General features: G+C 42.5%; 2 protein-coding genes across 8 annotated transcripts in view; one reads left to right on the forward strand and one right to left on the reverse strand.

The window, feature by feature from the left end:
• Window positions 1-4,752, reverse strand: part of LOC139543903 (small conductance calcium-activated potassium channel protein 2-like) — a 31,485-nt gene extending 26,733 nt beyond the window's left edge. For both annotated transcript variants that reach the window (XM_071350421.1, XM_071350422.1), the window contains exons 1-2: window positions 3,991-4,752; window positions 2,478-2,573 (exon numbers count right to left, since the gene is read on the reverse strand). In XM_071350421.1, coding sequence (XP_071206522.1) covers window positions 2,478-2,573; window positions 3,991-4,752 — 858 coding nt within the window. The remainder of the gene's footprint in view (window positions 1-2,477; window positions 2,574-3,990) is intronic.
• Window positions 4,753-4,761: 9 nt separating this feature from the next.
• On the forward strand, window positions 4,762-13,731 carry LOC139543904 (SWI/SNF-related matrix-associated actin-dependent regulator of chromatin subfamily A containing DEAD/H box 1B-like). 6 transcript variants are annotated; one of them, XR_011668766.1, is made up of 11 exons: window positions 6,882-7,180; window positions 7,674-7,805; window positions 8,260-9,267; window positions 9,497-9,939; window positions 10,088-10,284; window positions 10,688-10,778; window positions 10,966-11,152; window positions 11,389-11,463; window positions 13,026-13,157; window positions 13,252-13,347; window positions 13,603-13,731. XR_011668766.1 is itself a non-coding variant. In XM_071350423.1 (11 exons), exons 6-11 carry the CDS (start codon window positions 10,211-10,213, stop codon window positions 13,278-13,280), a joined length of 588 nt encoding a protein of 195 aa, XP_071206524.1. In that variant the 5' UTR covers window positions 6,882-7,180; window positions 7,674-7,805; window positions 8,260-8,357; window positions 9,182-9,267; window positions 9,497-9,939; window positions 10,088-10,210; the 3' UTR covers window positions 13,281-13,347. The 6 variants fall into 6 exon arrangements, 3 of the variants coding, with proteins under 3 accessions (XP_071206525.1, XP_071206524.1, XP_071206526.1); XR_011668765.1 differs by having other exon boundaries at window positions 13,475-13,612; XM_071350423.1 differs by lacking the exon at window positions 13,603-13,731 and having other exon boundaries at window positions 8,260-8,357; window positions 9,182-9,267.
• Window positions 13,732-14,332: the final 601 nt, after the last annotated feature.

Raw genomic sequence — 14,332 nt, forward strand, 5'->3', positions numbered from 1 at the left:
CAAAATACTCCATTCCCTTTGATATTGTCAGCAAATTGGTTGACTCAAGGAAGTCTAGTTTATGACATGTACAGTATGTTTATTAAAAAACAGAAACACAAAGGGCTGAAACCAAAGGGCTGAAACCTAAGGGCTGAAACCTAAGGGCTGAAACCAAAGGGCTGAAACCTAAGGGCTGAAACCAAAGGGCTGAAACCAAAGGGCTGAAACCTAAGGGCTGAAACCCAAGGGCTGAAACCCAAGGGCTGAAACCAAAGGGCTGAAACCAAAGGGCTGAAACCAAAGGGCTGAAACCAAAGGGCTGAAACCAAAGGGCTGAAACCTAAGGGCTGAAACCTAAGGGCTGAAACCTAAGGGCTGAAACCAAAGGGCTGAAACCAAAGGACTGAAACCTAAGGGCTGAAACCAAAGGGCTGAAACCAAAGGGCTGAAACCTAAGGGCTGAAACCAAAGGGCTGAAACCTAAGGGCTGAAACCTAAGGGCTGAAACCTAAGGGCTGAAACCTAAGGGCTGAAACCTAAGGGCTGAAACCTAAGTGAGAACCCTGGAAATGATACCCTCTTGGAAGCTTACACTGCATTCTATTATGTAAACAGCAATAGAGAACCTTTGCTGAGGAAATGTAAATGGTTTTGTTATGTATCAAAATATGGTATTGATCAGTATGTGTTTCTATCATCCCTTGCAAAGAAAACTTTACACTAGGCCATTTGAAAACTTTACAGTATGCAATTTGATATTTTTACAGTAGGCCATTTGAAAAGGAGACACATTTTACTGTTGAGCTGTTTCAATGATTGATATCCCTCTGGGGCTTGTAAGCCCTAAATATAACAAAGAGGCTAATGAATACAGACCACTGTAATTCAACAATACAAAAGATAATGAACTAGTGGCCTATTCACACACTGTATCCCTCAAGCTAAACCAAATGAATTCTACTCCAAAATTGAACCCAAATATAGTCATGAGGAAAAGTATGATTATTTCATGGACTTGACACAAGTAATATTAATTTGATAATGGCAGGATTTTCCTTGCACATAATCTTTATCGCTACATGAGGTTAATCTACTTTGTTTTACAATGGTGTTTGAAAAGAATGTAAATAGCCTTCATGTTTTCTCGCTGTTTCAAAGAAAGGAGACTGCATAAGAAGAGTGTTTTTATGCAGCCTCAGCATGGTAAAAAAAATGCTTGGCATAGGCAAATGTATTTCTTCTCTGGTCAATTTTACTCAGGTGGAGCAACGTAATAGGTTCCTGACAATACCGTAATATATGTCCACCTCTCGACAAGCCACACAATTGAGGGTGCACCATTCATTATTTTAATTAAGTGGTTCTACAACCAAGAGAGACATAAGTGCTGAATTGCAGGAAGAAAGAACATTAAGTAATGCAACAACGCTCTGACGCAAGGTCATAAAATTGAGTTTGTCCAAGTGCTCGAACCGTTCAATGAAGCTGACAATCCAGACCAGTTAACCCCTGAAGGTTTGGAAGATGCAGGAGCCAATCTTGAGATGCAAGTGCCAGCCACTATCATAGTAAAATATTGATTTGGCTGCTGCTCCTATTCTACCCACTGATTCTCAAACAAATTAGAATAAGTATTCTCCAATAAATAAGATTATCTTTCTCATTGGGTGTTTTAATATGTTGAAACATATGTTCATATGTTTTAATACCTTTCTTGTTAGGGTGTTTTAATATGTTATCAATTATTGTTGAAATCACAAATACCTAAAAGACTACAAATGAAATAGAAATTATAACAGACTGAAGTAGACAACTTCTTAAAGCTAAACTCTCCAGATTAGATAAGAATAAACCATCAGAGTGGGCAAGGAATGACATTCCATTAGAGCAACATAGAAATTCATTTTTTGAAGCTATTTGTTCACAAAGTCTCCAATGATAAGAAAAACCTGGAGCAATAGTGTTTTGGTGATGATAAAGCAACTCATGTCATTAAGGTATTTATAAGTCAGTTTAAGTTTTCAATGCCACATAATTAGATCATGTCACCCGCTAAAGAGGAAATGTACTTAATTTGGAAATAATCAATTTCATTTCAGAGTAATTTCACTCAGTGAAGTCAGTGAAATGGATTTATCGCATCAATGTTGGAGCTAGAAACATAAGCATTTAGCTCAACCTGCGATAACATCTACAAAATATGTGTACATGACCAATAAAATTTGATTTGGTTTTGATGTCTTGGATACAATTATTCTGCAAACTCACACTCATACTGATAAGAAATGTTTTAGTCATTTAGCAGATGCCCTTATCCAGAGCAAGGAATGACAGTAGCGAGTGCATAGATTTTCATACTTTTTCTTACTGTGCACTTTGACAGCATGGTACACTTGGATAGCAAATGTGTAATAACACTATTATGACACTATTATAACCACAGCTAAACTCTCAAGGGATGTGAACGACAATGACATGAAGAATAACCATGTTACCTGAATCTCCCTTGCGTGGTATATGATAATCAGACCAAGAAGAATGATTGTAGAAAGGCTTATCAGGCATTTTAGAGCTAATGAATACAATGACTCCTGTAAAGAGAAAAATAACAATAGTAATGCAACAACACATCTATTCATGTAACAAACAGTATCTTACAAAATAGAAATATACTATTATATATTGAATCATTAACATTTCAGGAAACTCCTGTAAGATAGGCCTACATATTGGATTTGCACATAGCTAGTTCAATATAGTACAAGGCTACAGTATATTAGTAAAGCCTAGCACATCATACTGTAACACTTCCTTTAGTTCTATATCTTCAAAACGTGAATGCTGACATGCAAAACATTTTGGGACTGTATCAACAGTGGACTAATGAAAAAAATACCAAAAGATAGTTTTTTAGTGGAGTTTTCCTTTAAAGCCAACAGAGGACATCCCTTTAATGCTTGAGAGATCATGTGTCACTATATCAATGGAGTTTGTAAACCCACTTGGCTCAAAGAGTAACCTGGTCTCAAAGCATTTTGTATTATTCGGTATGTAAACCCGAGACTCTCCATTTAGTATGATATGTTACGTTTCGTATGGTATGTATTCATTTGTGGATGTACATCACTCATTTCATATGATATGTTAAGAATTACAATTCGTATTATATTGTAATGAAACAGGCAGGGAGCAGGTCTCGAACCCTCGACCTTCTAGCCCGAGGTGCGGCGCGCTATCGACTGTGCCGCAAAAGCATGCTCGTCCGGCAGAGTCGATTTCTTATAAACCCAGGGTCGTTACAATATGTTACGAAATTGCAAAACATACATTATGTTACACATTTTCCAAATGCACAATATGTTACAAATTTGCAATATGACAATGTTTCGAACTTGTAAATGTACAATATATTACGAATTTGAAAAACGTATGATATGTTACGAATTCTAGTTAGGTGGCTAGGTGGCTAACGTTAGCTAGTTGATTAACGTTAGCTAGGCTATGGTTGAGGGTTAAGTTTAGGAGTTAGATACTAGGGTTAAGGTTAGGGTTAGCTAGCAAGCTAAGTAGTTGCAAAGTAGCAAGTAGTTGAAAAGTTGCTAATTAGCTAAAGTTGTCCGTGATGTGATTCAAACTCACAACCTTTCGTTTGCTAGAGGTTCGCTTTATATGCCCACCCATTCACCCTGACCGATCACCCTATGTAACCGTCTGTCTTATGTAAACACACCAAACGTAACATATCATACCAATTTTTGTGTCTAGTCTATGAGACCAGGTTGCAAGAGAGAGACCAGCCATGCAAGTTATGGCTGATCAGATGGTTTATGGGTTAAGTCTTCACTGTCTAAATATTTTATGTGTAAAGAAAACAAGTCGACTATGCTACTACTGGTTTAAATCCCTTTAAAATTAAACTTGCGGTTTTTCCTGGTAAACTCGACATGCCAGTCAATGAATCCTTCTGACCAAGATGGACCTGCAGCCTACCGGGTTTGAGTTACGCACCTTTCCATAGGCTCCCCATGAGAGTTCAGTCTCTATAACCATAACTACGATCCCAAACATCCCAAAGATCAAAGCATAGTCGCTGAGACGCTTCCTTTTCTCAAACAAGGCCCTTCTATGTCCAAGCTTTTGCCCAATGTTCTGGTTCTTCTTTTTACCCGATTTGCTGCCACTGTTGTTACATCCACCCCCTCCGTCTCCCGATGCGTAAGGCATTAGGGTGGTGGAATTGTTCTCCGGTTTAGAGGCTAGGGTGTCCGACGCATCTGCGGTAGAGATTGGTTGTAAAGGCTGGGATTCGGAATCAAACTCGTGTAGGTTTCTGCGGGACGAGCTCAAGTTGCTCAGCGGTCGCATAACGCCGCCGTTGTATCTGCAGCTACTCATGGCTATTTCGTTATACGAGTTACTGTCTCTGTGGCTGCTGCTCGGGCTGCCCCACTGCCGATTGTGGCACTGCTGATGGTAATGATGTCTGGATGAACTACCATGACTGGAGGGCGTGAACTCACAGACGCTAAACTGAGAACCTTGCCTCGAATAGGTTACGGATGGCGTCCTTAAAGTTCCTTGAGTGTTCGGCGACGTCCCGCGAAAAACTAGGCTTTTTCTTGCATCACATGTACAGTTATTACAGGTGCAGCATTGGTTGCGCTCCTTCGTGAGCCGTTCCTCTCGTCCGCAGTAGTGCTGGTACTTACAGCGATGCTGGAACTGCTGCTCTTGAAGGAAATCGTTCTGCAACTGCAAAGGGGTTTCCATGTCAGTGCTGCTGTTTAAAGCAGCAGTCGGGTACCACCATACACCCGCCGAAGGGCGTTGTGGTATGTCCTGGAGGACAGCTACGGAGCAAGATTAGACCCATGTCGGCTCCTGTAGAATGTAAGTGATGGCTCCAATTGGATAGACAGGACCAAAACAACCGTCTTGACGTCATTGAAAAGGTTGCAACATTTTTTCGAATATTCATTCAAGGAAAGTAGCATGTCAGTAGAGAAAAACAATGTCTTACAGGTGAGACTGTTCAAGTATGAACATCAAGATAAGGGGGAAAATCATTGAGGGCATATTACATATGCTCATAACCTAGGCGTACTGCTATACATGGGAGCTCTCAATGATGTTCACTCTGATGTTCACTGTAAAATACCAGTGGGGTAGCCTACCGTTTACACAAAATCAAACGTGCAAAATCAACTCATATTGTGTGATGTTTTGCCTTAGCAATTTATAAGAGTGTACATCTATGTAAATAAAAACGTGGATTACATTGAAAATGCACTCTTATATCCATTGCAGTCATTAAATAACAACGAACGTAATGTAAAGCAATACAAACACATAGCCTAAAATATAGCATATCTTGTTCAGGAGTTTTCCCATCATCCAATATTCTTCTGATCAAAAATCTGCTATGCCTTTTATCAGCATGCACTACTTTAGGCTGGTATCGAATGTAAGAGATAATAATAATGAAAACATGTTTTGTCCATTTCATGTAGTTTAGAATACTGATACAGATAGGCCACCAAGTCTTTTTGGCGGTGGTACGTTTGAATGGGCTCACTGGCTGCCGCACTGGCTACCGTCGTCGAAAGCGCGTTATAGATACAAATGGTGATGGTAAATGTGCAACGTCAGCACCATTGGAAAAACATATCAGTATGTGTTTTTAGCGAATTAAATGCTACATTGTGTTATTATCTCTCTCATTATCTACGAAAAAATCAACTGCTGCCAAGACTTGCACTTGGGAGCCCAGAAATGTATCCTCACCCCTTGGATATGATAAGCACAAGCCTCGTTTTGATTTACATTTGGTTGAGTTGTCGACGAACGTGAATTCAACGTGAAATCAACAAAACATTTCACCATGTTATTGGATTTAGGTTAAAAGTTGAGTGAAAAAATAAGAAATTCCCTTACATCGATGACTTTTTGCAAATCCAATCAGTTTTCACTTGATTCAAGTCATCACATATATTTGTTTTGTTGAAATGACGTGGAACCAATGCTGATTCAACCATTCTTTTGCCCAGTGGGGTGTTTCATCAACCAAACCTCTCAATTGATCAAGTGTAGGTTACTATGGCTAATATTGTAGCCTACTCTTGTACATTGAAAGTGAAATGGTTGACTAGTTGCTTAGTCCAGATTAGTTACAATTACAGCAGCAGTTACTCTTCCTTGTATTGCTCAAAACCATGTTTTATTATTTTATCAATCGATAGTAGCCAATGCGTAGCTGATGTGCTGATTGAGCCACTCAAGATGTTGGAGATAGCAATTTCATTCACATGGTCTGTGCCTGTTAATCTTGGTTACATTCACAGAGCATGTGACTTGCATTCCAGCCAGACTGGGGGCAGCCGTCTCAATCCTCAGATTGATGTGTTCGCTGGTAGCGGTGTTATTAATGGAGTGGAGGAGTTATGTCACCTGGAGGAAATATAGGCAACTGCTCGAAATTGAGCATCTGGGGAGCCATAAAGCAAAGCCTGAACCCAATCATCCACACGTATTGGGTACTGCTGCAACCACACATTATTATAGAATGTGTATGTGTATGTTTGAAACATCCAACATCATTGTTCTCTCAAACTGTATCTTGTATTTTCTGAATCCCGAATGATCTGAATTCTGACAGCCTGTTTAGGCTATGTGGTTAAAATAGACTATTATAGGGATCATTCTCCAGTTTAGAAAAAGCACCTATGCACCAGTGACTCCAAATCTTTGAAATTATTGGAGCTGTCCAAGGTGCTCAATAAAATGTAATTCATGTGTCACCTACTGAGTGTTATCCCTTTAAATTGTGATTTTTTTTGCACGAGATCGCAATGCGCACTTGTCTCTGATTGGCTGGTCTGTCTGACCACGTGCTGTTTTTGTAATTCAGCGGAAACAAAGTTGTAGCTAGCTATCTGCAATTAATGTAACTAAGCGTTCTACATATGTGTATGTAATCAGTAAAGAGGACGCCTGATGGCAAGGATGTAGCTAGCTATCTTACTATTGTAGGTCAGAGGTAGACTAATTCACGTACAGTAGTTAGTGTCGACATTAGCAGGGTAATCTCTATCTCAATGTACGGAATGCAAGCTAGGTAGCTAACGTTAGTTAATCAGCATCAATCTAAAACAAAATAACAACGTTTGAAATCCTGTCTGGTGAAAGATCCATTAGCTAGGTAGGTTGTGATTCTTGCTGACAACGAACGGTCATGTTTGCCGGCTTGTTTGATTTCACGATATTGCTTGTTTAGCGCGAACAACACGTTGGTGTATTTGCCCTAGCACTACACAGCTGATTCAAATAATCAAAGCTTGATGATGAGTTGGTTATTTAAGTCAGCTGTGTAGTACTAGGGCAAAAAAACTAAACTTGCATCCAGTGGAGGCTCCAGGACCGCATTTGGGAAACCCTGACATAGACGTAACACTTATCGAAGAAAGTTATATTTTGGGGTTGGAAAGGGTGGTCCCTGTAGTGCCTGATACCAGACCCAGTATTGACACTTACTGGGATGTAAACCAAGACACGTTTGGAAAAATGTAACCCTTACATAAACTCTGACCACACCAAATATATAGCAAAATAAGGCATTATCCAAAACAGTCAACATGCTCTCACAATAGGCACTTGTGTGTTGAGTCTTTTTCTTTGACATTTTTCACTTGCAGAGACTGTTGTCCTGGAGACCTCAGAGACCAAATGTCCCCCAGGGCCTGGCTCAATGAGAGGCATGAACAGTGTGGTACTAGACTCTGAATCAGATGAGGAGATATCTGGGTCATCCATGATGTTGTTGGGAGGTAAGTTAGTCACCAAACTCATCTAAATACTGTAGATCAGACCTCACCACTCTAGGTTTACACAGGGCAGAGGAAATCAGCCCTCTTATCTGCAGCATACCTTCAACACAAGGCATGTACAAGTGATTAGGGGGATCTGATGCCAAACACATTACACACATACTGTACACACACTATTCAAGATTTTGAGGACAATTTTACCAAAGCTCTCATGTTTAAAAAAAATCAATACTATGGAATAGGATGGGATCTGCTGTGTCATGTTCTGTGGCCTGCTCTGTGACATGGAATTCAATGAGTTAGTGAAACGTGAACATGAAAGATATGTTTAACTGAGATAAGTGCAATTAAGTGCAATTCATCTCTGGGGTTTCTATTCCCAGCAACACAAACTAGAGACAGTGTGGTGATGTTCATGGTGTGTTAATATGCCCCCCTTAATGTCCTGTTTTAGACCGAGCCCGTAAGAGGAGACTAGAGGTGTGTAACAGCTCCCAGGAGAGTGGGGCATCCAACTCCAGCAAGAAACCAGCCCTCCAGGAAGATTTAGTTGTGAGTCCACTAGGGCCGGGACAATACCGGTATCGCAATACTTGTTAGTATCGAGGCAAGGAAACAAAACACAAAGCAGATTTAACTTCTTTAGGAAAACAGCCCTAATGCTGGAAACACTCATGTTGTCATCCAGTGACACATTTGTGCGTTTGAAAAAATATTGCAATACTGGTATCGTCCCGGTCCTAGAGTCCACCTGACTGCAGTCCAATACCTCCTCCAGCCTCCATGACACCCCCAAACCAGGGTGAGGGTGCATACTCAGTTTACACCTGACGTGTGAGTCATCTGTGTTGAGCTAGAGATTTACTGAAGTAATTTGGCTAAAGTGCTGCGCTCAAGGGCACAAGAGCCCTGTGCCCCACCTGGAGTTTTGACCTTGAGGTTAGCAGTTTATTTCCCTGACCAAGATGATATACTGCCACCTTGCTTGTTCATTTGTTATTTGTCATCTCCAGTACAGAGGGGTAGGCTTGCGTGGGGAGGAGCTCACACTCTTATTGGCCTGTCTGCCTTCGGACTTCACGCGCCAGTGTGTTTTTGTCCAACCGAACAGATGTTTCTGAGGACGAGGGTCCAGAGCCCAGCTGGAAGAGCTGCAGACTAAGTTCCTCGTTCTACAGACTAAGGCTGTAGAATCCCTCTCTACAGTGCCTGTGTTCTCTGTCACTGCAGTTCCACAACACATTCATCAATGCCCTAAATGTTGGCAAATGTGAACCAAAATTGTTTGAAATGTGGGAGCTGCATATTAATAATTATTTTGACAAAAAATGTGTGGTTTTGGTTTACAACTGTATCTATTTGTCTTATCTTGCAAGCACACAAGAGCTTAGAGAACCGCTTCTGGAGCATGGTTGACATTTTGAGGAAATCCTATAAGCACTGTGCAAGTTTTCAGAGGCGGGTGAGAGTTTTGTGTTTCATGTTGCATGTGTGTGTGTCTGTTTATACAAAACAAAAACATTTACATTATTTTAGGTAACTAGTTAAATCCTTTGCCGTCTTGTAGCCCTATAGTTTCCTGTGTTAAAAGAATAGCATCAATTTTATTTATTTGAGAAAAAGTATTTGAGGCAATAGGTAGCCCAAATTCCCTCCCAGGTCCTGTAGACTGATTATTTTTCCTTTCTTAGAGAGGTCCAGTCAAGAGGACACCCAGGCATCATCATCAGCTAGTTTTCCCCCCTAAACCTCAGCATGCCAGGCAGCCCAAGCAGCCAAACCCCCTGGTCATCCCCCATCACTACCTCACAAGCCTACCAATGGGAGCATAATTAAGACCTTCAATAGGCTGACCGAAGGAGCAGACAAAAGGAGGAAGGTGATTCCAGATCCAGGCACCAGCTCTGAGGACAAGGCCAGTGATGACTTTGATGTGTCTGCTGAGGGCATGGAGATGGAACTTGGATGCCTCAGGTTCAGATCAGGAGGTTGGAACAGGGTCTAATGTGAAGGGACAGATCCTCTGGTTTTCCAGGAGGCATCGCCGGTTGAGCTGTCTCTCATCTCTGGCTGCTCTGTGAAGAAGGCCCGGAGGATTGTCGAGCTGCGCCCATTTAACGAGTGGGAGAATCTGGTGAGTGGCACAAAAAACCTGTATGAACCCACACACAGTTTTCTTTTCATCGTGATACATTACTGAATTCCCTATGTTACTATGACCTCTCCAAGTTACAGTTGAAGCCTTACTAGCTAATTGGTCTAAAGTGTGTGTATACCCTCAGGTGGCTGTTCTCGACAGAGGGAACGGCCTCTCCACTGACCTGGTGCAGGGCTGTTGTGTGGTCCTGAGGGAACAGGACGTGGCGCGCAGCCTCTTGACCAAGTGTGAGAACATCACCAACAAGATGATGCAGGACGTGACTCAAGTGGTGGAGAGGGACAAGGGCTTCCAGAAACAGCCTGAGATCCTCAACAGCAAGTGGGTTTAGCTGCTGTTTTTATACTCATCTCACTGACATACACATTCAGATATTTATGTAGAATGATTTTCGTAGACAAACACAATCTAATACATGTAAATAATTGATAATGGCGCCCTCTGTATTATTCCTTACATTGTTAGCCCAGAACATTTTTTGTGTTATTACATACTGCCGGAAATAACTATTCTTACTTCCATTCCTTTACTTAGATTTGTGTGTATCGGGTATATGTTGTGAAATTGTTAGATATACTGTTGGAGCTAGAAACACCAGCATTTCGCTACACCCTCAATAACACGCTAAACACGTGTATGTGACCAATACGATTTGATTTGATTTGATGTACATAGGCAGTTTTGAACGCACACACACATCCTTCTGTTACTTTGACCTCTCCAGGTTCCAGTTGAAGCCTTATCAGCTAATTGGTCAAAATTGGCTGACTCTGCTATACCAGAACAACCTGAGTGGAATCCTTACTGATGAAATGGTGAGTTGTTATTCCTGACCAGTCTCCAACAGTTTATTTCAGCTCCTCTGAGACTCGGCACACATGGCATGACAACAGATGAAATCCTGTGTTAATGTGATTGGGAAGCGGGGCTCTCTTTGTTGTGCCAATCCAGTCTCTGTAAATCAGTGTTTGTAATGAACCACCACCTGTCTTCTGTTGGCAGGGTTTGGGGGAAGACCATCCAGGCCATCTCTTTTCTGTTTTCTTGTTAAAGCAAGGAACAACAAAGTTACGTCACATTGTAAAGATTCCACGTTACCATGGAAACAGAGTCAACTGCACGAATGCCCGGCTGTCCCGTCTTCAATCAGCTATTAGTTCGTTCTTCATCCATAATCGTCGGTTATATGGTAATTGTGCCAGTCCTCGTTTTTAACAGACTTTGCTTCTCTGGTGTACTATGGTGAGTGACTCATCTGTTCATTCTGAATGGTGGGACACATCATACTGTAGCCATCATGGTTAAGGCTTAACATTGATTTGATTATACAGATTTCAACCTGTTGGTTTAAGTCACCAGAAGTGAAAGGATTACCAAATATAGATTCAGTTTAGATTGTCCTATTTATATTGTGTGTGTGTTTAGGGTCTGTGGAGGATCGCAGGTTCCTTCGATATGATATTCTCCACAAATGGGTCGACTACAACATAATAATTTCCCGTAAGTCCAAAATCGAAGAATGATGGTTATGCAAGAATGACTATACACAGAAGTAAACTCGAGTCTAGTAGACTACAGGTTCACATCCTACTGTGTTAGCTAACTGCTGTGTGTCTTCTGAGCGAGACACTTAGCCTAAGTGCCTCTGGAAATATCCAGGGGAATTAGTGGAGATCTTGTAAAACCATCAGCCGTGTAAGTCACCCCAGCCAGGCTTCTGCTAACACTCCAATAATGATAATATATTCAGCGTTTGACTGAACCTGAAAAGGTCTTTGTAAGCTGAACCTGTGACTCATTCATTATTCATGGTAGTCAAGTGGTTGCCATGCCTCACAGACTACTTGTGGGAACCTTGTGTGGCTCCTTGAGCTGCTGTGTGTCTGCTGCCAGCTACGCTCTGACTATCGGCAATGACCGCAGCCTGTCCCGAAAGCTCAGAACGCCGAGCATGAGCTGAAGAACATGAGCTTCGCTGCTCTACCGCCACCTCTTGGCCATCAACATCAGTACATTGCTGGAGGCACCGGGGGAGGGACGGCTTTCATTGGTCACCTTGGTTGAAACAGCAGAGAGGAAGAGGCGAAGTGATAGGTTTTACAATGCCCAAAATCTCTCCATGAAAATAAACCCACAAAGCGAGGAATTTTTGAATGGGGGTCAATGAGAGAGTGTCGAAATTGGTCAACAAAACATTGAATTGCTAATTTGCTACGTGAGGCTTATTTGATTGAATAGACGTTTCATAATGGTTAGGTTGTTACGAATGCACTGATGAGAGAGAGAGATATAATATGTTTTGGCATTGAGGTTTTCCACCATTTTAAAATAGTCAACTGGGTGGGGATTCCTATGAGTTGGGAGCAATCAGCCAATGAAGAAGAAGGAAATGTACTATTTTAAAATGGAGATAGCCTCAACTTCTAAAATCTTAACAACTTGGACGTGCTCACATTTCCTGATTTCCTTGTCCCAAATGTTTCATTCCGTCCATCCTCAACCCCAGGACGTGGATGCTCACAATACACAATGATTCCCTAGTTGATCCTGCCATGCTTTTCTCGGTTGTCGTAGGGGGGGGGGGGGGGATGCTGACGTAAACAGTGAGCTGCTTTATTAGTGTGCCCATGCTGTCACAGATGCTATAATGGCACAGATACAAAGATGAGTCATATCTATCTATCTGTATGGCCTCTTGTTCACATGCGTATCTGCCTTCTCATTGTCTAGAATGGTCCGACTCCCACCTGATCTCATCTCCTCCCGTCTGCCTTCCATATCCGCGACACCGCCTGTGATCAAACCCGGGTCTGTAGTGACGCCTTTAGCACTGCGTTGCAGTGTCTTAGACCGCTGCACCACTCGGGAGGCCCATCATTTTAATGGTGTTTACCTTAGCCTCTAAACAGTTCCTCTTCCTGCCTGAACAATGTCTTGTTTATCTCCTGTGAGTCACCCCACTGTCTTCCTTTTCACTGCAGTGTATTCTGACACCTTTTGTAAAATGCTGTGTGGTATGCACGATATAAGTCTAATCAGATTTGATTTTGATTTGATCTCAGGCCAAGTAGCATCTGCTGCTGACGTGGACCCCAGTGCAGAACAACCTCCTGGAGCTCATGTCACTGCTCAACTTCATCATGCCCAATATGTTCTCCAGCAGCACTGCACAGCTTGCCAACATGTTTGTCATGGTGAGGCGAGAACACATGCTATGGGATCACTCCAAAATATTCAGCTTAATACGCAGCAAGTTTGACTCATCCAACAATCTTTATTTCCTGTCAGAAATCTACAGAGGAGCAGAGCAGCTTTGAGATGGAGAGGATCGCTTATGCCAAACTTATCATGAAACCCTTCATCCTCAGACGTGTCAAGAGTGAGGTAAGGACCGGCTTGGTCTAAACTCATTACCTGATATGGTTATGGCATGATTTGGGACTGTGATATCGTATGATGCACACTATATGAATGTTCATGATCAGTGTGAAATCCTATGAACTTGGGCTAGGATCAGTACGTCTGGACTCGCATAGTTCGAGCGGGTCAAGGACGCCATGATGATGGCTGTTCCGTTCTCCAGACCCCTGTCGGATGTCCTGATAGTTTTCTCACATGTCAGAAATTTGGGTTGTGCAGCTTGTGGAATGAGCACTGCTACGACGCGATTGGGCAAAGACTGCTGCCAATGACCAAAACAATGATGGCGAAGAGGAAATCAACAACAACACACACCATGTGGACCAAGGTAACGGAAGACAGATTAGTGGAGCTGTGGAGTGAACGCTGCTTCCTTTTCAATGGGTGAGTTTGTTTTACATGTCCCGCGGTGCCCCGCAACCACACTGCACACTGCCCTAACCCATCTGGACAAGAGGAATACCTATGTGAGAATGCTGTTCATCGACTATAGCTCAGCATTTATCACCATAGTACCCTCCAAACTCGTCATCAAGCTCGAGACCCTGGGTCTCGACCCCGCCCTGTGCAACTGGGTACTGGACTTCCTGACGGGCCGCCCCCAGGTGGTGAGGGTAGGTAACAACATCTCCACCCCGCTGATCCTCAACACTGGGGCCCCACAAGGGTGCGTTCTGAGCCCTCTCCTGTACTCCCTGTTCACCCACGACTGCGTGGCCATGCACGCCTCCAACTCAATCATCAATTTTGCGGACGACACTACAGTGGTAGGCTTGATTACCAACAACGACGAGACGGCCTACAGGGAGGAGGTGAGGGCCTTCGGAGTGTGGTGTCAGGAAAACAACCTCACACTCAACGTCAACAAAACAAAGGAGATGATTGTGGACTTCAGGAAACAGCAGGGGGAGCACCCCCCTATCCACATCGACGGGACAGTAGTGGAGAG

This window comes from Salvelinus alpinus, chromosome 18 (assembly GCF_045679555.1).
Source record: "Salvelinus alpinus chromosome 18, SLU_Salpinus.1, whole genome shotgun sequence".
Classification (NCBI taxonomy): domain Eukaryota; kingdom Metazoa; phylum Chordata; class Actinopteri; order Salmoniformes; family Salmonidae; genus Salvelinus; species Salvelinus alpinus.

Coding starts and splice junctions, on each gene's coding strand:
- LOC139543904 (XM_071350424.1), top strand. CDS start 10,211: ATGATGCAGGACGTGACTCAAGTGGTGGAGAGGGACAAGGGCTTCCAG. Junction 10,285..10,687: donor CCTGAGATCCTCAACAGCAA/GTGGGTTTAGCT, acceptor TGACCTCTCCAG/GTTCCAGTTGAAGCCTTATC. Junction 11,464..13,025: donor CTACAACATAATAATTTCCC/GTAAGTCCAAAA, acceptor ATTTGATCTCAG/GCCAAGTAGCATCTGCTGCT.